The following is a 23,520-nucleotide window of genomic DNA, read 5'->3' as shown; positions in this document are numbered from 1 at the left end:
AATTATACCCACTGCCTTACCCTGGTGATCCATAGCCATCCCATTTTAGCAGAGCCTTCTTATTAATGTTGAGAAATCACACCAATTATGCTTTTTTAGCCTAGAATGCTAGGATTTGTTTGAAGTGTTGATTTCTGGATTTTTTGGGGGGGTGTGTGAGGTTTTTTTCATTGTGGTTTGGTGTTTGGTTCTTTGTTGCTGTGTTTGGGTTTGGTTTGTGTTTTTTTTACTGTTGTTTTGGTTTGAGGTGGTTGTTTTTAATCAGATAAAGTTATTTAGTCCATTGTGATCTACTTTGAATAATTCCAGACTGTACTTACTCTTTTTTTTTTTCCTCTGTGCCTTGTTACTTTCAACTTGTTGTTGCAAAGTTTTGGCTGTTACTGATATCAGAATGACAGGCATATAAATCTCAGACATCATATTTTTCTTCTTAAAATAGTCTTTCTTTACTTTGTGCAAATTTTGTTTTGATGAAGTTTGGTAGAAAGTCCTTGCAACTGTTGTGGCCTAACATCCTAGGCTTCTGAGTTGGAGTGGAGATTAACTGCACTCCTACAGTTTAGAACTATACCAGATTTGATTTTTGTTTCTACCTAATCTGATTTTAATTTTCTAACATCATTCCTTTTAGCTATTTCCCTTTCACCCCATGTTGAGTATTACCCTTCATTAAATTAATGTAACATATCAGTTTGAGGTTGGGAGTGTGCCTGCATTATCCTTAATCTCTACTGCATTCTCTTCTTTCTTTTGTTTTGTTTATGTAACTGAAAAATATCTTAATCCGCTTCATATCCTCTGCAAAGCCTAACACAGCTCCTCTTTTAGCATTTATCACTTCACCGCATGCTTCTAAGAAAAGGACTGATGAGCAAACAAAAGTGTGTTTTTCCACATGTTACTTTTGTTTCTTATTCTCAGGTGTAACGCATTTATTGCCATGATAGTGCATTCAGTTAGGCCTGGTGTGCCGCCTTCTGGGTTTCTTTGTTCTTTTTCCTGTGCTTGGAATATAGGTTCTTGACTATTTTAACATTTGTAATGTGAAGTATTTGTAAGAGTTGGCTCTCTACTCAATCTTTTAGCTCCCCAGCCCAGATGATATGACTACACCAGAGTCTGCCCTTCTGAAATTGAAACCTTTAGAGACCTACTTCATTTGTTCTCCTGTTAAACTTAAATCAGTTTTGTCTGACTTGATCCAGAGCTGACTTGTACAATGGGCTCATTTCTAATATTCTCATTCCTTATCAGTAATAAAATGTAAAGCATCTTATCACTTCTTTTTGTTCAGATGAGGATTTAAGTGCGTTGTACATTGCATCAAAAAATAACAGGTTGTTACTGCTGCAGATAATGCTTGTAGTCCATTCTGTCTCTAGATTTGTAGTTATAAACGGATCCCCATAACCACTGCTCCAGGAAAAAAAAAAAAACTGTGTTGCGCTGCGCACAATGGACCCTGATTTAGGGAATGCCAGAGTCTAAAATAATGTTTCTCATGCTTTCCTTTGCTGTAGTGAGCCCTGCTAATAGTACCACCAGAGTTAAGCTGAATTTTTTTTTTAAGAGACTTGAGCACCTGTAGTTTAGCTCCTCTGAAAATCAATTTCTTAGCCTATAAAATGGATTAGTCTCTAGCCAATCTTTAACTTGCTTTTGAGTAGGTTTGCATATGTAGCCCAGTGTTCACTGTGCTATGCCTCCCACTCTGTGCATCTGGTCAACAGCGGATATGAGTGTGCTGCAGCTGCTTGTGAGGGTATTTAACTCGAGGTGTAAAGGTTTGTGATTTAGCCCTGGAGGTCCCAGGTAATGAGTGAGATGATGCTTATTACCCTTCCAGAATTGTACATACATGCATTCCTAAGGACAGCCTGTGATGAGGGTGTGGAGGCCATTGTTTCCTTTTATCTGTTTTAAAGCTCACAACATTTTTTTTTTTTCCAGAATTAAACTGTTACAAAATACATCAAAAGAGACTTCACAGAAATATGCCTGTCCTCATTTTTCTGTCCGCAACAAAAAGACTGGAATAATGTTGCACAAATGAGTTTAACATTTAAGACATGATGAAATAACACAGTTATGCAATAATTACTGTCAAGATGGAAATGTAAAACTCACTACCTCATTCTGCTAGTACTCAAGTTAGTGTGTAAACTAGTCAGTGTATCTATGCATACAAAAACTGGGCTAAATTACTGAGCAATAGAACTGGATTACTGCATTTGTTTCATCCAAGATGATTAGCCATCAGAACAGATTAAATATTTTCAGAAGTGCTCTGCATAAAAAAAGCTGTTCTTTTACACACAGAACCTTACATTTTCCTCTATTTTCTTAATAACTTAAAGGACTTTTAAATATTGGAGGGTTTTTAGTTTATTTTAAAATCATTATTCTATTGTTTTCTTGGGAAAAGACCTGGACAAGTATTTTCTGTGTAATATATAAAATGTAAAAATGCACACATCTCACCCATCACTGAAATGCAGCAATTTCTTGAGTAAAACATGAGAGATGACTGATCAGACAGATGTGCTGATTAAACTCCCCGTGTTCTTACTACCTTGAGAGGCACCAGCTCAAAGCTGACCTTCTGTGATACAGTGGCCAAAACCTACTCTGTTCTGTTTTGCGTAACCTTTAAAAATACATGTGTTCAATGATCTTTTTTTACTTATTTGCTACTTATCTACTTTGCATGCTCTCTTCAGATTTTGTTATCTGAACCCTCTCAACAAAGACACAATGCAAAATTCCTTTAGTTTGCTCCAAGGTACTCACAAGCCCCTTCCCAAATTGTCATGAATTGTACAACTGTGTTGCACGTATTTAGTTCTTATTTATATGGAGTTAGAATTTGTCTGCTTTAGGGCTTTTCTGTCCCAGGAGAAATCCTGCCTGCCTTAGGAGTTCTAGAAACTTCTGCTGATTTCAGGCTGGCTAGAATTTCACACTAAATTGTGAACTTTGGGTGTTTGCAAGTTTAATAGCTTACAAGTATAAATGTAAATTGACACAATCCCATTAACGAGCAAACACAATTAACCATGTGGAACACTATGTTTATACAAGTTTAAGTGTTTCAGTTAGAATAAATATTTTTTCCCTTATAGAGTTAGCTTTTTTCATAACCTGTGACCTGATATATACACAGCTATGATGTCTCACAAGTACCTTCTCTAATAGGAATAAACTGTATTGTATAATCTACACATAGTGGTAGAGTTTACCAGTGTTTTTACTTTGATAATGTAGGAAACTGTACTATTCCGACTCAGTCACTTTAGGAATAGATAAGTTAAAACAGTATAAGAAGTATTGACTGTCCATTGAGGAGGCAAGACCTGCAATAACACTTATTTAACCCTGGAACAAGATTATGGCATTTTGAGCTGCCAGTTTTCTCAGAGAATTTGTCAGTACCTTACTATTGTATATATATAACAACCATTTGATTCTCAACCAAATGATATGGTTAAACTAGAAAAGTTAGTTGCTCCATATGGTCTAAATTCCTTTCTCAATCTTTTAATAAACCTATTGATGTGTGTAGGGTATCTGCTTTTGATCAAGCATAAGATTTTACCCTAACTCTGTAAAGTCAGCCTGAAGACCATAATTATAAATGTGATTAGCTCTCTTCATAAAATCTGTTTGACACCTCTACTGGAATGTATTTAGCAGCTGATCCTTCTAAAAAAGAACTAATTTCTACTCATCTGTTTTATCTGGAACACATTCCCCGGGCCTGCTGGTGCAATATAATCTTGCAAAGGGAGGGAAATTGGAGGGATGGTGGAGGTATAGGACAAAAAACACTCTTGTGAATGTTCTCGGACTCATGAGCTCAAGTATTTCACGATTGAAGCTGGCTATACTATTATTTTCTTTAAAAGAGTTGACAAAATGGACCTGAAATCTTGTGGTAAAAATACGTATAGGGACAAGTAAGACTTTGGCTGACTTTGTTTTGGTCTCCACCAGTGATTTTCTTTGGTAGCCTGACATGAGCAGAGTTGAGCAGCAGCAGGACTGCGTGTGTGGATGGTTAGAGGAGATAGTCACCAGTGGCTCCATATAGGGTGGAGCAAAGTAACAAAAATAGAGACCAAAAAGGAGAAACATTCTTACTTGCACAGCCAGGAACTCTACTACAAGAACCAGTTTTTCTTTGCTGTGTAATCAGTGCATGTAGTGGGAAATTTTGCCTTGTGAGGCAAAGCTTGCTGTCACCTAACATACCATGGTGTTTTTTACTTTCTTGGTTTTTTTAAACAAAAAAAGCTGACTGGAAGGTCCCTATTCACATAACCATTTATCTAATAGCTTTGTGGCTACAGATCTGTATTTTTTTCCTACTCCACTTGAGTAGACTTATCTCCTCTAATTACCGTCTAGGGTGGGAAGGAGATGTTGAAAGTGTTACTACTTTTCTTCTTCTTCTTTCCAAATGTTTAAAGCTTTTTCTTGAGCAAAGAGAGAGTAGGTGAGAACATAATTAAATCTGAGCAATGACTGGGGGACCTAAGCTCTAGGCTTTGGCAAGCACCATAACCAGTAGATTAAATAGTCTTCTTATTTCCTTCTCTTTCCCTCTGGCCTGCTGCATTTTTATGCAAAGTGAAATGCCTTCAAAAAAGGGGGGAAATTTTTCCCACATTAGAATAGCCCAGTGGTTAGGAACCCTAACAAGTGACAATTGTAGGTTTGAAACCTTTCAGATTGAGGAATTGGTAGGTATTCCTCTGCCTCAAGACAAGTATGTCAAGCATGGAGTAAAAGCACAGTAGATGATGGCAGCAGTTGATCTTTGCACAGTACATGATGGCAGCTGTTGATCTTTCCTGGCAGGAAAAAAAATGTATCTCCACAAAGAGAGGATTAAAGGCTGTGAATTGTACAAGGGGGGGATGTTTTGCCCACAACTGTAAGGTAGATTGGCTGTGGTTGAGAACCTGGGCTGATGTTTACTAGCTTCAGTGAATGAAGACATCATATTGCAGCTGCAGTTTTAAGTCTTGTGGTGGCAGAAAGGGTGTTGGGAGTGATATCACTTCCCCTGCACAGTGTGTTCTGCACCTGTGCCGACTGTCCCACTCCCATCTGAACCGACCCTTCCAAAGCCATGGCAGTGGGTGAACTGCACTGGTGACCTTTCCTGAACGGGGTGCCCTGCCTCAAAAAAGCCGTGGCTGAAAACGGTCCTTCTGGCCTTGCCACCACGGGAAGGCCGTTCCCTGCCGGCAGGTCCTCGAGGTGGCTGTGGCTTGGGCTGGGCCATGCGGCGCCTCCCTCCGAGAAGGAAAGCAGGGAGCAGAGAGATACCCCGGCCTTTCTCTCTGGCCGTGTCCCAGCCAAGAGGCAAAGAGCCGTGAGGGCCGTGCTGGGCCGCCGCGGCAGGGTCCGGGGGGTGGCCCCGGCGCTGCACACCAGCCGACCTGCAAGGGTCAGGCGCAGGCAGGCTCAGCTCCCGGGCCCTCTTATGTCCTTCCCCTCCTCCTCGCAGTTTGAATAATGACAGCATTACTAGCAACCAATGCGTTTAACTTTGCAAAACGTCCTAGTGGGTAGCAGTGTACGTGAGTAAGGAGGCTGAGCAGCCAAGGACGGGGTACAAACGCTGAACCTGTAACTCGAAGGATGGGTTCGTAACCACCGGCATTTTGCTTTCCTCCCTAAACCGGTCAGTTCCGCGTGTCTTCTGTGCTTTACAGTAGTTATCCCTAGTCATTTTACAAGACTATTGCGAACCGCCGGCAGAGAGGACGCTGAAGCCGGTGGTACCGGCTCGCAAACGGCTGCGAGAAGCGCACAGTGCCGCTCGGGGGTCCCGTCCGCCGCGCACTGTCCTGCTGCCGCCGGCTGGGGCTGCGCAGCCCGCCCGCCTGCGTGCGGCACAGGGGCAGCGCTCCCAACACAAGCCCCAAGCTTTTAAATAATGATCACGGGGCTAGCGTGGCAAGTAAAAGAACTGGAAATTAGCCGACATTAAGCGAGAAATCATTCATCAGTTTGAGGCTGGTTGGGTCCAGTTTTCTTAAAGTGATTGAGGAAAAAGGGAGAAGGGTTTGAAGAACCTGGAGCACTTATACTCGCTTCTAAATTGCATTAAACTTCTAGTTATACACCAAAAATCCTTTCCTAAAAATAACTCCTGCCAGTCACGTAAATTACTTGTGAAGTGTTTCTTAGTTTGTTTGATTTCGATCACCCAGTAGCATTTCATGCTACCAGCCCCCGTTTGGATTTAGACTAATTTTTCAGCAGCGATAACGGGGCTGCTTTCTGTATCATGGCAGATTATTAGAAATTTATAATCTGCAGTTCACATTTGCCATCAAGATCACAGCAGGGGAAAAGAGAGACCAGAGTCTGCAGTAGCTTCAGTAATACCCGTTCACGGGTTCCATATGACAATGGAAAAAACTGTTTTCAGAGCAGACTTGCTTGAGTTTAATATGCAGTGACTTCAGAAAGTACAATAAAATCAATTAATGTTGCGAAAGCATTGGCCAAAAAGAAAGCAGCGACAGTATTTGTGGAAATGTAATGGATTTACAAGTGTTTATCCTGCGACTTGGTAAACAGTAATAGGAAGGACGAGATGGTGAAAATAATTAGTCCCGCAGCCTCAGTTAATATGGACAATTTATTGTTATAATTTTGTCCTTTCAGTGGTTATTCAAATTTATTTTTTAGTTTCGTGATCTGAGGCGCAGGAGGATTAATCTAAAGTTTGGTCTTGGCTTCCTTGGGGGCTGGATTTCTGCTTCTGACGTTTTCTGTCTTCTCCAAGCCAAGTGTGATCTGTCATTTGCCAGGCTTCTCCACGCGGAGAGCTCATTCTTAGTGTTTCTGCGTGTATGTTAAGGGCTATATCATTGCCCTTGGTAAATAATGTTACCCAACGGGGGATGGACCCTCTGTTTGCCTCCCTGTGAGCCGGCGTTTTCTCTCTCTTTTGATTTTTCGAACGCGTTTTCATGGGAACTTCGTAAGACCCGCGATGGGGAAGAGGCTGCGGGGCAACGCGAGCACCGGAAACTTTTCTGCTTGCTCGCAGAAGTTCACGGGCCTGTTAGTACAGCAGAAACGAGACATCGAACACAGGGTAAAGATTACAATTTCCAGGAGTCAGAATTTATTACAGCAAAACTGTGATAAGATCCCATCTGTTATGAACACATGTAGCACCAATTGTTTTTCGTACAACTGCAATTTATTTACCCTTCAGAGTGAAGGAGATTACAAGCGCGATTAAAAAACAAACCAAAACGGAGAGAGCGCCCGCCACCACCATGTTTTTTGTGTGGTTCGGCCTATCCTGATCTGGCTGAATCCGTCTTCCCGCAGCGCTTGGGATGGGATCAGCACTTCCCCCGCCCGAGCGCGCGATGTGTCTCGGGTCCGCGCCGCGCACGCGGGCGGAGGCGGTCGCGCGGCTGTCACGGGGCCCTCGCGGGGAGCGGCCGCTCGCGCCTCAGCGGCTCCTCGCGCCGTGGGGCGCGGCAGCGCCGCCTGGCGGGCGGGAGCGCGAACCGACCCTCGCAGGGCTCCCGAGACAAAGGGCAGCAGCCCCCTCTGCCCTCCCGCGGGCCGAGCTGCTCCGCACCGGGTCCCCGCGTGGGTGTCTGCGTAAAATGTGCCACGCTCTGGCCTGTCTTTCAGGAAAGCAGTAACGTGTATTATTAACTGGAACGGGAACCTGAAACGGTGGAGGGGGAGGGGAGGTATTTTTGTGTTCCCACTGGTCGTAGTAGTTGAGGAGCGAGGAATGTCCCTGCTCGTCGTCTCGCCCCATTCCACAGAAGTGGCTTGGATCAAGGAGCACGCGCTCCACAAAGTAAAGCAGGAAAGACGAAGCAGTTACCAAAAAAAAAAAAAAAAAAAAAACCCACATATTCTTACCGTGATAGCTCAAGAATGGTAATCTAATTTTGTTCCTTCAAACTGTTTCAAGGCATATATGTGTGTGTATATGTGTGTATATATATTCTCCAGGTTTCAGTGGGCGTCTTTCTGCTGCTCTGTTATCATTATTTCTTGCCTTGATGTGACGTTGAAGACAGATGACAGCATTGTCAGGTTGTCTTTAATTCATTTGAAGATTAAAAAAAAAAAAGTACACACAAGACTTCTTACAATATTCAAAGCCTGAACGAATTTACTTTTTTCGCATGGGGACGGGATTGCTGGGAGGGGGGAGCGGCTGATGAATTTCAGACATGAAGCGAGAACAAAGTCTGTGCATCGCTGTGTGCGCACACACACGCACAGAACAAGACGGCCGGAGGTGGGATTTTTGCAGCAGCAGCACCTGGTTGATCTTGATGGAGAAATACCCAGCATTAGGATAGTCTTTTCACATATACGCACAAGCTCGAATGTATAAGCTCCTCAAATTTCAGCCCTGTGTCCGCCAAAGCATTCCGTCTCCAAATAAGTGGGAGCATACGGGCTCGGGGTCCGTCTTTCTTCTTTTGACACCTTTATGCTTCACTGCAACAACATTTTACTTTTTTTTTTTCTTTAATGTAGTCTGCCCCGAATTTCCTAGGACTGAGTTGACAGAGAGATTTAGCAGGGATTAGACACCTCCGATCAGGACTGATCGCTTGCCTGCCGCAGGTCTGCTTGTGAAGCAGTGCGGGCTGCGCTTCGTGGTGCAGAGAGAATCGTGGGGTGGGGGTCTCAGTTTGGCGTTAGAAATACCCAAAATTTGGATGGAAAGGAGATTCGATGCTTGTAACTCCAGCGATTTTCCAACTGTTCCTTAAACAAAGAAACAAAAAAGCCCTACACAAAACAAACCTTAACGGTGCTCTACTGAAAGTCTGTAGTGAGAGCCAACAGTCTTAAAGCAAAGCAGCGTTTCTCTCCGTCTTTTCTAAAGGTGAAAAACTGACTTTTGATCGATGTTTTTACGGAATAGGAATGCACATTTACTTCTGTGTCGGAAAGCCTGGGCCTTCCAGGACTCCATTTGCCTGGGTGATTTCGGTTGTCGATGTGGGCAGTTGATGACAAACCTCGAATTAGAGAGCGGAGGTTCAGCCCCGTTCGCCTCCCTGCCCGTACCTTGCTGCCTGCGCTGAGGGGAGCTCCAAAGGTACCGCATGGGCAGCGGCTGACGTGCTAGTCTTAGGAAATGGAGCCTCTTATAGCTGAGGAAATTCTTCCCTTCGTAAAGGCATCACTGTATTTTAGCTTTGGCAAATATTTTGCATTCTAAAATCAAGCAAGCAAACATATATGTATGTGTTTGGTGTGGACTTGTACGCGTAAGCCGAGGTGCATATACCCATATAGGTTCAGATATATTACAGAAACCCCTTTGCTGTCTGTGGAGTCTGGTGTTTTATTGTTTCATAAAACCAGCTTAATTACATTTCCCCAGAGATAAGATAAACAGAACCCTTCTTTTCAAAGTGTTGCTTATCAGAAGTACTTTGTCGAAGTGGCATTCAGAGTAAGCCTTCGAGAGGGGATGAAAATGCATTAATTTTTATTTTGGTTCTTCCGTTGCACTTAGCATCTGACAAGAGTTGATTTAAATATTACATGAGTTTAACTTTAATGTTCAAAAAAGATTTGTGAGAACGATGAAACTGTTTAATTTAAACTAATGTATGCCTGACTCTGGTCAGATTGATCGGAGTTTTGGGTTTTGATGAGTTTTGCCCTTCTGTTGCTTGTCCTCTCGAGCTGGTTTTTCACTGTGAAATTATTTTAGTTCGGTGGCATGGACCAGCGGCTGCTGTCAACTCCACAACCCATCCAGTTAGTAAGAACGGGGGGGGGTGGGCAAATAACAAATGCAGTTCCTTTTACCTAAAAACGTTAATGTCCATAAGTCAATCTCTGTTAGGAGAAAAAAAAAAAAATTTGCTAGATTAATATCAAAATACTACGTGACACTTGCCAGGTCAAATACTTAACAAGCGTGGAAGAGAGACCTCCTTACCACCACTCTACATATAAAATAAGCTATTTTAATTTTTCATTAATCTTGGAGACAGTGACTGAACAAAACAGTAATAATAACTTTAAGTGTTCATTTCATCACTTGCATCAAAATCTTTGTGTATAACTTTCCAGAGCTGAAATCCACAAAACTGCAGTTCGGGCTCCAAGACACAGAAAATGCCTCGCTCGCTCTTCTGAAAACAGCCCCCGCAACACCTGATTGCTGATGGGGTTTAACTAGCGAAGTCCGAGCTGCAGCTGTTAGAGATCTGTAATTGTAAAATACGTGAACATAAGAGGAGTGTGTGCGGTGGTGGTAGTGGCGTGGGGGTTTGTTTGGGTTTTTTTTTTTGAATTTTGGTTTGTTTTTTGTTTTTGTTATCGCGGCGAATCTGTAGTAGTTGCTTGCACGCCCAGATAGAGCCTGTATTTCTCCTTGAATTAAGGGATGGTTAAAACAGCGAAGTGGGGAGGGCAGGCTGGCAGGGCTTGCGGAGAGGGCGGGGGGCGTGCGGCGTGGGGAGAGGGGAGAGGGCTGCGAGCTTATTCTGCCTTTCTCGGACTCTCTTGATAAATCCTCCACCACCATCACGCCCACCCCCGACCCGCAAAGCCCTTCTTCCGATTACTTGCTGTCTTTGTATCCGCTTCCTATTTTATTATTAACGTTTACTTGGTACGGTTAACAGTACTGCCCTCCTCTCCCGTTCGCTAACTCATCAGTTCATAACGAGAGCTCATTTTACACTCCTTAAAGCGCGATGGTCCCTTTCCCATTTAAGGGGTGGGAAACATTTGGTTAAAGCACAAAACATTTCCCGTGCCGCTTTCGGATCAGCGTCCCAAAAGAGCCGCAGCGCGGCCCAGCACCCGCCGGTCCCGCGTCCCCGTCTGCATCCCGGTGCCAGGCCCGGCCCCGGCAAGGCGCCCGGCTGTGGGTACCGGGGCGGCCGGGCGAGTGCTGGAGTTTCATTAGCTTGCTGCTTTTCTCTCCTTTGCACATTAACGCTAACTTCCACTAATTATCTGGAGTAAACGTATTAGACTAATTAGCATCTGGGCACCACGGGAAACTTTGAACAGTAATTATATTGTGGGGGATACAGAGCAAGAGAGAAACCCCAGTGATTTATCAAGCAGAGTCGCCGCTTGCAACTTTCCCCCCTGCCAGCGCGTCTTTTTGGGGCCGGGGCAAGGGCAGCCCGCGGCGGAGGGAGCGGGTCTGTGCGAGGGGCAGCAGGTACTCGGGTCCGCCCGAGCCGCTCCTCGCAAGCGCCTGGCAGATCGCGGGAGCAAAGCCCTTCGCCAGCGTCGCCTTTACGGACTTGGGTGTTCCTTTTTCGTCTGATCCCGGCGGCAACGGTTTGTTCGGCAGTTTTGGTAGCCGATTTGGCTTTTCCGTCGAAGCCTCCGCACCTACCTGAGTGCAGAGCGACGAGCCGGAGCCGGGCGGTGGCCCTGGGCGCTGGGAAACCCGGGCTGGGGAGGCAAAGACGCGGTGTAGGCAGGGGCAGCCCCTCAGCATCACGTCGAGTTTGGCACTGCGCTTCAGAAGAGAGCAAACTCGGACCAAAGAACGGATAGACTTTTTTTTGTCTTTCCCCTTCCTCTCCTTTTTAAAAGAAAAGTAGTTCTCAGAGCAGTCCATTTTTTTTAAACATGATGATCGTTTGTGCTGCCGTACGAACTGAAGAAAGAAATTGAAAATAACTGGATGAGATCAAACAGTGCTTCCCTAATTGCTTCTGAACTTCTCATTTAGAAAGAGACGAATAGTTATGCATTATACTGTAAAAAAAAAAAAAAAAGCTTTCAGATAATCTTCTTACTCTTTTATAAATAAGTCCTGCCTTAACCGTGTCTTTCTAAAGAAAAACTGAAGTCCTTTAATTGAAGCTCGTTTTTTAAAAACAGGTTTACACAGTTTAAAACATTTTCTTAAAAAAAAAAAAGTTAATCTTCCTTAGGAAAGCAAAAGGAATTTAACCGATTCTCAGTTTTCCTATTTCGTGCCTACGATTTATACTGAGGAGGAAAAAAATTACTCCCGTCTGATTTTTTTCCTTTTTTTTTTTTTTTTTTTTTTTTTTTTAAGAGAGCCCTGGGGTTACAATAAAAAAAAAAAAAAACTTTTCTTTTATTTTTAATTAAAATTTAATAAACGCTTAAGAAGAAATTAGCAGTTGTCTCCATCCAAGACCTACTTGGGTTTTATAACAGAATCAAAGCGTATCTAAAAAAAAAAAAAAAGGTAAAACCTTTTAATACATCAAATATACGGAATTTTAATCTTTAAAGAGATACATTGTCTATTTTAGTACATGACGTAAACCTTACTTAACCCTTTTTACAGGGTGGACTTAAAAAATAAAAATAGTTAAGTGTTCCTTTTAAAGAACAAAATAAGGCAAAAGAGGTTTTTGGAATAGAATTGTTTTTGTTTTTCTTCCAGAATACATACAAAAAAATACCAATTCTCTTTCAAGGGTATACACCTTAAAAATAATTGCAATTTGAAATTATAACTGACAAATTGCGAGTTGTTTTTTAGTAACAAACATGCATGTAATTTTTGTTTCAATGAGACATTAAATAAGAACGTACAATACAATCATAGCAATTTTAAAGTAACATTAAAGAGAAGACCTCTATCTTTTTATTTATATTCTACAATGGGTGTTCCACTTTTACCTATTGAGCTCAGTTAAGTAATGCACTTTATGATTCGTTGTCCCGCTTGAAGCTAACATAAATAAATACAGTGCTCATGGATCCAGTCCTCAAATGAACACTATTTTATAAAAAGTCAGATTTATTTTGTTTTCTTTCCAACTTTTATAAAGTTTTGCAGGGCTTCCTTCCCTCACCGCTAGACTCTGTGTTCTGTTGTTTTGTGTGTCAAAGCCCCGCTGCCTGCACTCACTGGTACCCCAGGGCCGAGGCTGTGGTGAGTCTCTGCCCGTAGAGTGCGTAAGGGGAGTAGTAGGGTCCGGTGGCAGCGGGCACGGGCACGGGCGCCCCGGGGGTGGGCAAGGGGCTCTTGGAGTAAGGGTGGTAGCGGCTGCCGAGTCCCAGTGCGTGGTGCGGGCTGCGCAGGGCCAGCGTGCCCGGGCTGCCGGGGGCGCCCGTCGTGGGGATGTGCATGTGGCACGCCATGGCCGCGGCCGCCGCGCTGGCCAGTGACGAGGAGCTGGGGTAGCTGGAGAGGAGTTTATCGGTGCCCGGGAAGGCAGTATGGGTCCGCAAGTGGCTAAGCAGCTCCTCCGAGGTGGCAAAGCGCTTGTCGCAGGGTCCGTTGGCCGACACCCAGTTGCAGATGTGTGGCTGGGGGTCGTTGGGAAGCATGAAGCCGTAGGGGTACAAAGGGTGGCCGGCCAGTGAGGGCGGCGTGGCGCCGGTCAGCGAGGAGTGGACGCTGTGCAAAGGGTGGGTGGGGTAGACGAGGGGGTATCCGGACTTGAGGGCCTGGTCGTGGGCGCAGGAGGCGCCGGCGGCGCCTGCTAGGTGGCTGGCGCAGTGGTAGCTCAGGCAGTACGGGTCTCGGCACAGGCTCGCCGTCATCACCGACGGCGGCGACGCGCCCGCCAGCGGGCTCGACCCCGCCGGCTTGCTGCAGCCCAGGCTGCTGGCGGCGGCCAGCTGGGCTCCCACCAGGCTGGACGATTTGGTGGGGTCCAGCGCCACTCCGTGCGGCAGGAACTGGGGCGGGTAGCCGGCGTAGGCTCCAGCCAGCGTCCCCGGGTAGCTCATGCCCGCCGGGGGCAGAGGAAAGACGGTCTGGCCCGGCTTGTAAGGGGAGACGGGGGCCACGAGGCCGGAGCCCAGGACGGAGGTGGAGGAGGTGGCGGTGGTGCTGCTGCAGGAGGAGGCGGAGTCCGAGGCGATGGGTTTGGAGCCCGGCGTGCTCTCCTGGTGCTGGTTGACCTCCACGTTAATCCCGGCACAGCTCACGCTAATCCGGCTGTGGCTGATGCTGGTGGTGCCCGGGCCTCCCTCCGAGCCGGAGCTGCCGCTCTTTCCGCAGCCCTCCGAGTCCTTCTTGTCCTCCCCGCCTTTGCCCTCGGCCGGCAGCAGCCCCGGCGAGCAGGCTGAGGCGCTGGAGTTCGGGCTGCCTGTCCTTGGGGTGAACGGCTGGCAGGTGGCGCTCGGCACCCGGAATCCCGACTTCTCCCCGGCCGCGACCCCCGCAGCGGGGGCGCCCGCGCAGCCCGCCGCCCCCGGCTCCTTCTTCTCCGCGCCCGGCTTGGAGTACGGCTTGAAGCTCGACTTGTCCTCCACGCCAATGTCGCTGAGCTTCAAGGGGCCCGATTTGGAGTCCTTGTCGCCTCCGGAACCATTGGAGGTGACCGAGGAGAGTTTGGAGGAAGGGGACGGGTCCGGCTTCCCTATCTGCGAGCAAGTTTGTGCCAAAAGGGCCAGGGGACTCTTCTTCGCATCCAGCTGCGGAAATCAGAACGACACACGAAGACAAAGGTTTAATCGGGGTCTGAGAAAAACGCCGGGGCATACCTAGGACACTTGTCCCGTACATTTTTGCAGAGAACAGCATGGAAGTAATGAACGATTTCGTGCACATTCATCACCCTGACAGCCCCCTCCACTGCATGCACCATTTTCCACAAAGCCTTTAAAAAGGGCTGGGGATTTTCGTGTTCCTGCGAGCCCACCGCGGCCGCCTTTAGCGCCCGCTGCTTCCCCAGCAGCGGCCCGGGCAGTGCGGGGCTCGGCGCCTCGGCGTTTGCCTCCCCACTGCTCTGACCATGCAGGCGCACAAGCCCGCCTGTGAACTATAGCGACTGCAGCATTTCTGCGCCCTGACTGCTGCCACTATTTATAAACAGAGCCCGAGTTAGCCAGCGAGCCGAGGTCCGGGGAAAGGGGTGTCCTCGCCCCCGCAGAGACCATAATGAAATCATTCATTCCCGCAGACACACCCTTCCCACCACCCGCTCCGTTTTGAGTTTCGGTCCCTCAAACAGCGAGCTGCGCAGGGGCAGATCGACAACCTCGGCAACAGAGAAAAGGGCCGACTAGAGCTCCCGAAGTACTTATGCGGGCTGGTACTTGAAAGGGAATGGTCGGGGAGCTGAAATAGTTATCGTGCCGCACCCACGCTTGAGCCTGTCCCTCTCCGAGCTTCTCTCCCCCACCCCCCAAACGCTCTTTCAAAAGCAAGGTTGTTTGGCACTCCAAGCGCTGCTTAGTTGTGTGGTCGGATCGTGACCCTTGAGCGGGTCGTTTGCTTCCACTCGCCCCTCCTCAAAAAAAAAGAAAAAAAAAAAGGCTAAAAAGAGCAAAAATGCAAAGCTAATTTAAACAGGAATTAGAAAATTTCCCAGTAAACGTGGAAACAATAACCAGGAGCGGCTGCTCGCACTAACTCTAGATCAAAAGAAGCCCGTTTCCTGGTGTAAGTGCCTTTCAAAGCGCAGGGAAGTGCCGAGGGAGGCTGGCGGAGCCGCCATGCCCAGCGAGCGCCCGGGCAGGGAGGGGAGAAAGAGACGGGGGGCCGGGGCCGGCTCCGAGGTCCTTACCTCGATGGGGCTGACGGGCGTGGAGGGCAAAGGCTGCAGGTATTCGGGGTGTAAAATGTGTCCAGTCCGCGCCGTGAGCATTTTCAAGACTTTGATGGGAAGGCGGTTGGCTTGGCGTAGCGGGTCCGAGGGGGGGACGGTGTGGAAGCAGGGCTTGGCGGCGGCGCTGCTGCCGGTATTCCCAGCGTGCCCGTTCGGCCCGGCGAGGTCGGCGGCGCTGCGGCTGCGGCGGGGGCTGCCTCCGGGCTCGCTGAGGCTGCTGCTGCGCTTACTACTTCTTATAGCAGAAAGCGAGGGCGATGTGATCATGACCCAAAACCTCGCATGAAAACTGGGGCAAGTGGCGCCGCTCGCACTCGGAAACGCGCTCTCGCTTTCTGCGAGCGAGGAGGGAAAAAAGCCACACGCCCCCCGAGCAGGAAAACAAACATAAAATGTCCCGTGGCTCTCTCTGGCAGGGAGGGTGTGGGTGGGGAGGGGGAGGGAAAGGGGGAGCCGGTCGAAGAGAAAGAAGAGGAAAAAAAGCCGAGTAATCCTTGGGCTGTGCGGGGGGCGGGGGTGGGGGCTGCGAGCGTGTGCCGCTGTCCCCTCCGGCCGCTCTCGGCTCCCCCGGCTGGCGCGGAGCGGAGCGCTCGCCTCCGCCGCTCAGCTGTGATGCGAGCCGCTGCCCATCCAGCCTGGGATCTGGCAAAGAAACTCACTTCAAAAGCAGCTGAATTAGTCTGAGATTAAAGCCTTTGCCGCCTTCCAATCAAATGGGACCCCGAGGTGATTGGAGGGTCAAGGGGATGTGACGTTCCCTTTTCTGGGGCTTTTTTTCCCTCTGTTTTTAATGGTCTCTCGCTCTTTTTTTTCCCCTTTCCTTTCTCGTCCGCCTTCCCTCTCCCCTCCCCTCCTTCCTTGTTTTCGCTCCTAGGATGGGCTGGGCGTTAATTCTGTGTTTCACATCACGCGCTGCGAGCGTTTTTCTTCCTCCGCAGCTGGCGCGGACACCTTGGCGGCAGCGGGACCAGCCGCGATACTAGGGACGTCGCGCCTGCCGGGGAGGCAGCCGTGGGGCTCCCCCGATCCCCCCACCTACCTAGCCCACCCCCCGCCAGCGCAGTCCCGTTGCAAGCACACCGCCCCGAGCACAGCCTGCCGCCGTCCGCCCCGCCACGCACGGCGCTTACAGGCCCAGCCCGCGCCCCCCCGCCCCGGACCGGGCCTGCCGGGACAACTCCGTGGCCTCCGCCGCGCTGCGTCCCTTCCAGGTCCCCAGTGGTGGGCGCGGGGCGCTTTTCTCCCCCCTCCCGCCTCACAACGCGGGGTAGGCTCGGACGAGAACCTGCAGAGCGCCGGCCTGCACGTCGCCGCCCGTGGCGGGCGGGAGCCGGGGCGCTGCGGCGCGGCTTGCGGCGGCGCGGGGAGCGCGGCGGGATTGGGGGAGGCCGGTCGTCACACGCGGGGCTGTCACGCACCGCCTGCCGCCGCCTTTCGGGTCTCTCCGCCCCGCCGTCAATTGTCAGTGCTCCCCAACCGCAATCAATCAGTTATTTGTCAGCCCCTGTCAATCCGCCCTTGATTTATGTCAGCTTTTGTTGCTGATTACAAGCCTGGTGTGACTTGAAGGGGGAAAGAGAGAGAGAGGGAGGAAGGAAGGAAAACAGAGGGAGAGACGGGCTCCTCGGGAGAAAAAGCCATTCAATTTACAGAATAAATCCTTCGAGTAAACTCGATTTGTGTGCCAGCATCCGACAGCCTTTCTCGGCTCCGCACCGCGCTGCCCGACGCAGACGCGCAGGACAGCGCGGTGCGGGGCTGGGGCGGGCTGCTGGCTTCTTCCCCTTCCCTCCTCTTCGAGAAGAGCCCTTCGTCCCTGCTCCCGCCGGGCTGGCCCGGTCACCGGCACCGGGGCCCTGGGGAGGCGGCCCCTCGCCTTAGCTGGAGTATCGCTTCGCCATTTACGTGTTTGATTTCAGCTAGGCTGTGTTAAGAACCTCGTGGGTATGTACACGGTATCCACCCGGACGTTATATCCACCTTGCTTTGTCTCTGTGCTCTCCGGAAGCGCACCGAGTCCTGTGCCCTCAGCCCTGGTTTAACCGTGCCGGCGGATGCCCCGAGCAGAGTCCGCAGCCCTTCCGTAGCTCCTTGGATTGCCTTTTTTTTTTCTCTTTGTACTTTCCTTCCCACTAGCCCCCCACCTCCTTATCCCATAACATTTTTTCACAGGCAAAATGTGTTAATCAATCTTTTACTTTTGTTTCCGGATCTGACATGGTGGCCCACACAATCTACAACATTAACAAAAAGGTCACTTAGAGATAAAACACGTTTGACAAGTGAAGAACAAGGCAAGTGCTTCAGGGGTCGCGTCCAATTCCTGACCTGGACTCCGACCAGAACAGGCGCTGATCCTGGAAGGGGTGGGCGAGAGAAAGGACTTTCACTTTCTCGCGTTTATATCTGCTGAACGAAGTCCTTTTTCTCCCCTTGAAACACCGATCTCCCTCAGTCCCTAACAGATGTGTCAGATAGCCTTGATGATTTGCTCTTGTTACGAGGTAGACATAAGGCAGGTTTTCCTTGCTATCACCCCCATTCCCCCTGTTAAGCGGTACCTTTTTAGTTCTGCAGCCTAGTAAGCATATCTGCTGTCTTTTATTAAAACCAGTTTAATCTTAATGTAGTGAATAGACAGGGCAAATATACGGAACTCTTCTAGCTTCTGTAAAGATACAGTAAATTTTATCAAACTTTTTAATTTCTGTATTTTCTCCGAAAGCACATGGCTTATTGCCACAACTTCACAGTGGAAAGTCATAAACGTACTTTCATTTTGCAATCACCACGGTCATCTTACAAGACTGTGAAAATTAAAAGGTTGGGAGAAGAGAAAATCTTGCATAAAACCCGATGTTGCAGTAGGACCGACAAGACCCACAACTTGCCCTCAAGGAGCTCCCCCCTTTCCTTTATGTGGAGTGGAAGTGACTTGAATCTGCCCCAGGTTTTCCCCCAGTTCTTTCTTTTGTTGTCAAGTCCAATTGATAAATGGAGTGCAGTAAAACTCTGGAAGAAAAAAAGAAAAAAGAAAAAAAAAAGCTGAAACCTTCATTTGTGTTCATTTGCATTAAAGTGCTTGGAACAGCTGTTTTCCTTACAGGACCGGGGAGACTCCTATCTGTTTTCTCGTTGTATTTATCCTGCCTCCCAGGGTGAAAGACTAAAGATTAATTGTCTTAAGGTAGAGTCAGCTGTGGGAAGGCTCCCCCCTCCCCATTTTCCCTTTCCTCTCTCGTGGAGGTGAGGGTGATTTCGGTAAGGGGTTGTTTTATTAATACTTGTTAGCCAGGGAAGTAAAGGCGGTACCCGGTACATGTGTAAAACAGGCAGCGCACCGACGGGAGAAGCGGAGGAAGGAGAGGGGGTAACAGCACGAACCCCGATCTTTTTGGCTGAAGTAGAAGCATCAGAGGGTAATTTAATAAGTAACTACAGAGGACAGCTTTTTTTTTTTTTTTCGCTCAGCCTTTGAAATGAGATTTAAATCACACTCAGTACTGTAAACTTTTTATGTAGAAGCTTGTAAAAAATTCAGCCCCAAGACATCCCCTCCCCCTTATCCCCTCCAAAGCATTTCTGGGCTCTGAGAGCTTATTCACTGCGTTTAACACACGCGGAAAACGATTCCCAGTGAGGGCTCGGAGTTGGGATGCACACGCGTACGACCGAGCGGGCGGCGGGGCTGCTGCTTGGAAGCGGCGCGTAGTTTTTGCTTTGGCTGCTGCCGGTTCCTTTCCTCTGCCGACCTGAAGAAGATGGATTCAGTCCTGCTCGTTACCTTCGCGAGGGATCCTTATTCAATGAGTCCGTGCAGACGGTTTGCTGTTTGGCATTTACTTGTGCAGTCTTGTTGAAGTTTTTGTGGCTGTTGTTTTCATTCTCTCTCTCTCTTTTCTTTTTTCTTTCTTTTTTTTTTTTTTAATAAAAAAGAAACACAAAACCAAAAACCCAAGGGTTGGAACCCGTCTTCCTCCTCTCACAAAGGAAAATTGTAACTTAAAAAAAAAAAGGAGAGCAAAGGAGGAATTAATTAACAAGTGCCAGTCCACACTTTCCTTTACCTACCAGCTATTGGCAAGCATGTCAAGTCGATTTTATTTGCACACAATGGAAATGATTTATTTTCTCTTAAAAAGGAGTGGGCTGGCAGATATTTGAGGAGGAGAGGGAGAGAGGAAAAAAAGTTTGAAAATGCCTTGAACTATTCACTGTCGAGATGGCTAATCAGTATTGAGGCTCGAGGGCACTCGGGCAGCTTTTCAATGCGGTTTTCCTTTCATCTCAAGCTGGATGGAGGCGCTCAATTAAAAGCCTATCAGTTTGTAAGTAAATCAACGCCTATCAAAGTTGTCACATCAAACAAAACGATTATTATTGCAGCCCGCCTCCCCTATTAATCTCCCTCTAAAATAATCCGCTTGACAGGTCAGGCTGGCGAGCTGCAAACCCTGGTCAGGATCACCCAAAAAACCCGGACTGACTATTTTTCCCTCCGGAGAGGGAACTGCAGAAACCTCGGCACCAGCAGAAACCCCGGCAAGAGCGTGCCTGCTCTGCGAGCTTGCTCTCTTGCCATTTAAGTGTCAGCTCCTGTAGATCATGTTGGAAAAGGGCGCTTAGTCTTCTAAACTGAACAGCAACAGCCCTACAGGCCCTTTAGATTTTTTCCTTTACACCCCCTCTCTTTCCTATCTTTTAGAACAAGGTTAAGCTTTTAATTAACAGTAATGTAGTTGCTGAGTTGTGTCTGGGCTGTAATTCCATGCGTAACACATTCAGCTACCTGTCTGTCCGTCCTGTGCGTCAAATTTATTTGCTTTGCTAGTGCTTGCGTTTCACTATCTACCTCAAGGCTTTTATTAAGAAATGCATCGCAATAGATTTTTGTAAATGGCGCATCACTTTTTTTTTTTTCTTCCTCCCACGAATGATCGTATGTTGGATAAGAAATGTGTTGCGTTATTAGAAACACCGCACCACCAATTCGTACATTTGGAGTTTGGAGAGAGGCACTTTTTTTTTTTTTTTTTTTTTTTTTTTTAATACAAGACTGCATGTGCTCTGATGCATCTGCCCAGGTATCCGGCAGGAGTGTGGGGTATATCTTCCTGAGTGTTATTAAAGCAAATAGTTTGAGTGCTTGCCAATAGAAATTAAGATTTCCAAATCTCTCTCCTGTTTGCATAGTACTTGAAAATATTTACCCTTACGATTGTAATTACTATCCTAATATATATAAGCAGTATATATTTTACTCTGCATGAGATGTAGCTAATCGTTTTATAAACGGTGATGATTTTAGAGCCATCTTCAAAATAATAGTCACGTTTAAGTGAACGTAAGTTTTAGTCGTCAGTGGTATTTTTTATTAAACGAGCAGAAATCCCTTTCTTGTTTGTTTGCTTACTACTTTCGGAAATATACCTTATCCTAAAATGGTTTGGGATGAGTTTGCCTAATTTTCTTCCTTTTGTTGCGCTGATATAAAGAAGAGATTAGTGCACCTAATGAAAAAACCCTTTCTCTTTTAAGTCCTTTGATAGATTCCTCTTTTCACGCTTTCTCATGTATGAGTGTGAAAATTTTTACTCCCGTGTTCAAACTCTTTTAACAACAGCGATTTTCCTAATCTATCCTCTTTTATGTTGAAGGTGTTTCTTATGCAAACAGCTTTTATTTTAAATAAGCCTTAAGGTGACTTTCTAGAGGGCGAGAGAGAGAGCAAGTGAAACGAGTGTGATGACACGGGAAAGGCTGGGTATGTTTCCTCTTAACTACACCGAGATTTTTAGTGCATTTTCATGTTATTAAATGTACTACGATTAGAATGATCGAGCCAAAAGCAAGCGAACACGTTTCCAAATTCGTATATATGTACTCGAGCTGGTATTTGCTGCCTAGATTTTAAGAGTGAAAAAGGAATCTTTCAGCTTCTGTAACACCTAGGTCTGATCGTTGAATCTTAGCCATCATAAAGGCATCTCTTTATTTATCCTCTGCAAAAGCCTGGAGGCTACGGGAAAGAATTATACCAACTAAGCACATATTTGGTTACAGTAATCCTTCAGAAATTAACTATGGCACACAAAGGGAGGCTATCTTTAGCTTCCTCACTTGGATCCCAAATGTAGAGAGTGTTTATTGACAACTTTGTTATGGAAACTGTGCAGATCAACCAGATGGGTCTTCAACAGCGTGAGGAATAACGTCTTTTGCGATACGAGGAACGGTTTTAAGGGTATGGCTGGAAAAGGCATTGGTACCCCAATAATTAACCTTATCTAAATGAACAATAATCCTTGACACAATTACAAGACAGCTACGTTTGAGCGGGGGGGCTAGGGGCAGGGAGAAGCATGCAATATATCTTGGCTATCTTCTTGAAGCAGTCTAGGTCCACGATCCGAAAAGGTTAAAATAATCTTAATTTTAATAACTACAAGCTTGTTTTCAGTCATCCCTTATGATGCATTTAGGTGTCCTCTAATCCCCACTGCTTTCATCTTTAGCTTTTTACACCCTAAAATTAATTCCACCTAAAGTACATTTTTCATTTTGTACTGTACTAGCGACGTGCAAATAATTTACATCAGCGTTCATCAGGACTGTCCTGAAGTGATGGATCATTTTGTTGAGTTGCAGTAAAAGTGCAGAATGATCTATAATGATGTAATATATACATTAAAAGGGTGTCTGGATGATCAGAGTTTTGCTAAAAATGTAAAAGGGCTTTTTGATTGATAACAGGGTTGCTGTTTTTCTGCAAAGGCTGTCACAGGCTGACACAATGCTTGAGTTATTAGGGCAGAGAAGGGCAACCATAAATTTCCAACGTCAGGCAAAAACTCTCTTTATTGTCTATATGATGGATGGGCCTCCGTACTAGACACCAAATACTTCGTATCACCCTTAAATGGGAACACATTTTTCGTGGCCATAATTCATGTTTTTTAAATAGAAAGTTTGAAATGCCTGCCTATATTTCACAATCCTGACATATTTATGAATCACTCCCTGCATGCAAATATAATTATTTAAAGCACCGAGGTGACATATGGGTTAGAAATGTACCAAATGCTGTTAGCGAAGTGATTTTTTTTAATTCCCTAAATTGAACACCGTAGAAAACTCTGCCTGCCTGTTCAGATCAATAAAGTCGAAGGTGAAGTTTTACTGATTTTGTCAGTGCCACATACAGATATTCGGTTTTGATTAGGTGAAGCTGACAAAAAGAGTGTCTTTTTGCAATTACCATTAGGTTAATGAAAGAAACACTCATCTTTCTCCTGGCACCCCCGCGCAGGCATACGCGCTTTTCCCCCTCTCTTGTCGGGCGATGAACTAGCCGGAGGTAAATTAGACAGGTTGGGTTTTTTTTGCTTTTCTGGGTTTGTTGTTTTTTTTTTTTTTAATTAATTTTCCTTCCAGCAGCGCTGGTCTCGGGGGGAACGCCGGTCCTCGAGCGAGAGAGGGGGCTGGCAAGAAGAGCAGAGGAGGGCTCCGCCGGCCCGAGGGTGGGCAGGGCGGCCAGGCGCCCGCCGGGGCTGCGCGGAACCGACGCGGCTCCTGCCCCTTTCGCCCTCGCCCCTTCGCGGCGGCCGAAGCCCAGCCCGTCTTTCGCGGTGTTCGCTCCGAGCTGCTCCCGGGAAGCCGCCGCGGGCAGAGAAACCCACCGCCTCTCCCCATCGGGACGGCGCCTCCCCGCCGGCCGCCCGCTGCCCCGGCGTCCACCGGCAGCGCGGAGCAGGCGGCGAAGCCGGTGCCGTCCCGGCGGCGGAGCTGCCCTCCCTGCCGGGCACGGCGCGACGTTACCTGCCGACTTAGGCAGCGGGCTTGGTTCAGGCACACCGACCAGCAGCAACGCGGATTAGGCAGCTGCTCTGTTGCGGGTTAGTTTTAGTTAATTACGGGGAAAACCACCCCACCCTCTCGGCGGAGAGTCCCAAGCAGCAACGCCGGC

General features: G+C 47.3%; 1 protein-coding gene across 1 annotated transcript; it reads right to left on the bottom strand.

The window, feature by feature from the left end:
• Window positions 1-12,125: 12,125 nt before the first annotated feature.
• ZNF503 (zinc finger protein 503) lies at window positions 12,126-17,020 on the bottom strand. Its single transcript, XM_082054219.1, has 2 exons — window positions 15,513-17,020; window positions 12,126-14,418 (listed from the first exon to the last, which is right to left on the bottom strand). The coding sequence occupies exons 1-2, from the start codon at window positions 15,819-15,821 to the stop codon at window positions 12,898-12,900; spliced, it is 1,830 nt and encodes a 609-aa protein (XP_081910345.1). The 5' UTR covers window positions 15,822-17,020; the 3' UTR covers window positions 12,126-12,897.
• Window positions 17,021-23,520: the final 6,500 nt, after the last annotated feature.

This window comes from Streptopelia decaocto, assembly GCF_964273445.1.
Source record: "Streptopelia decaocto genome assembly, chromosome: 5".
Lineage (NCBI taxonomy): Eukaryota > Metazoa > Chordata > Aves > Columbiformes > Columbidae > Streptopelia > Streptopelia decaocto.
Note: the sequence above shows the minus strand (reverse complement) of the source record. Positions and strands in the feature narration are given on the sequence as shown.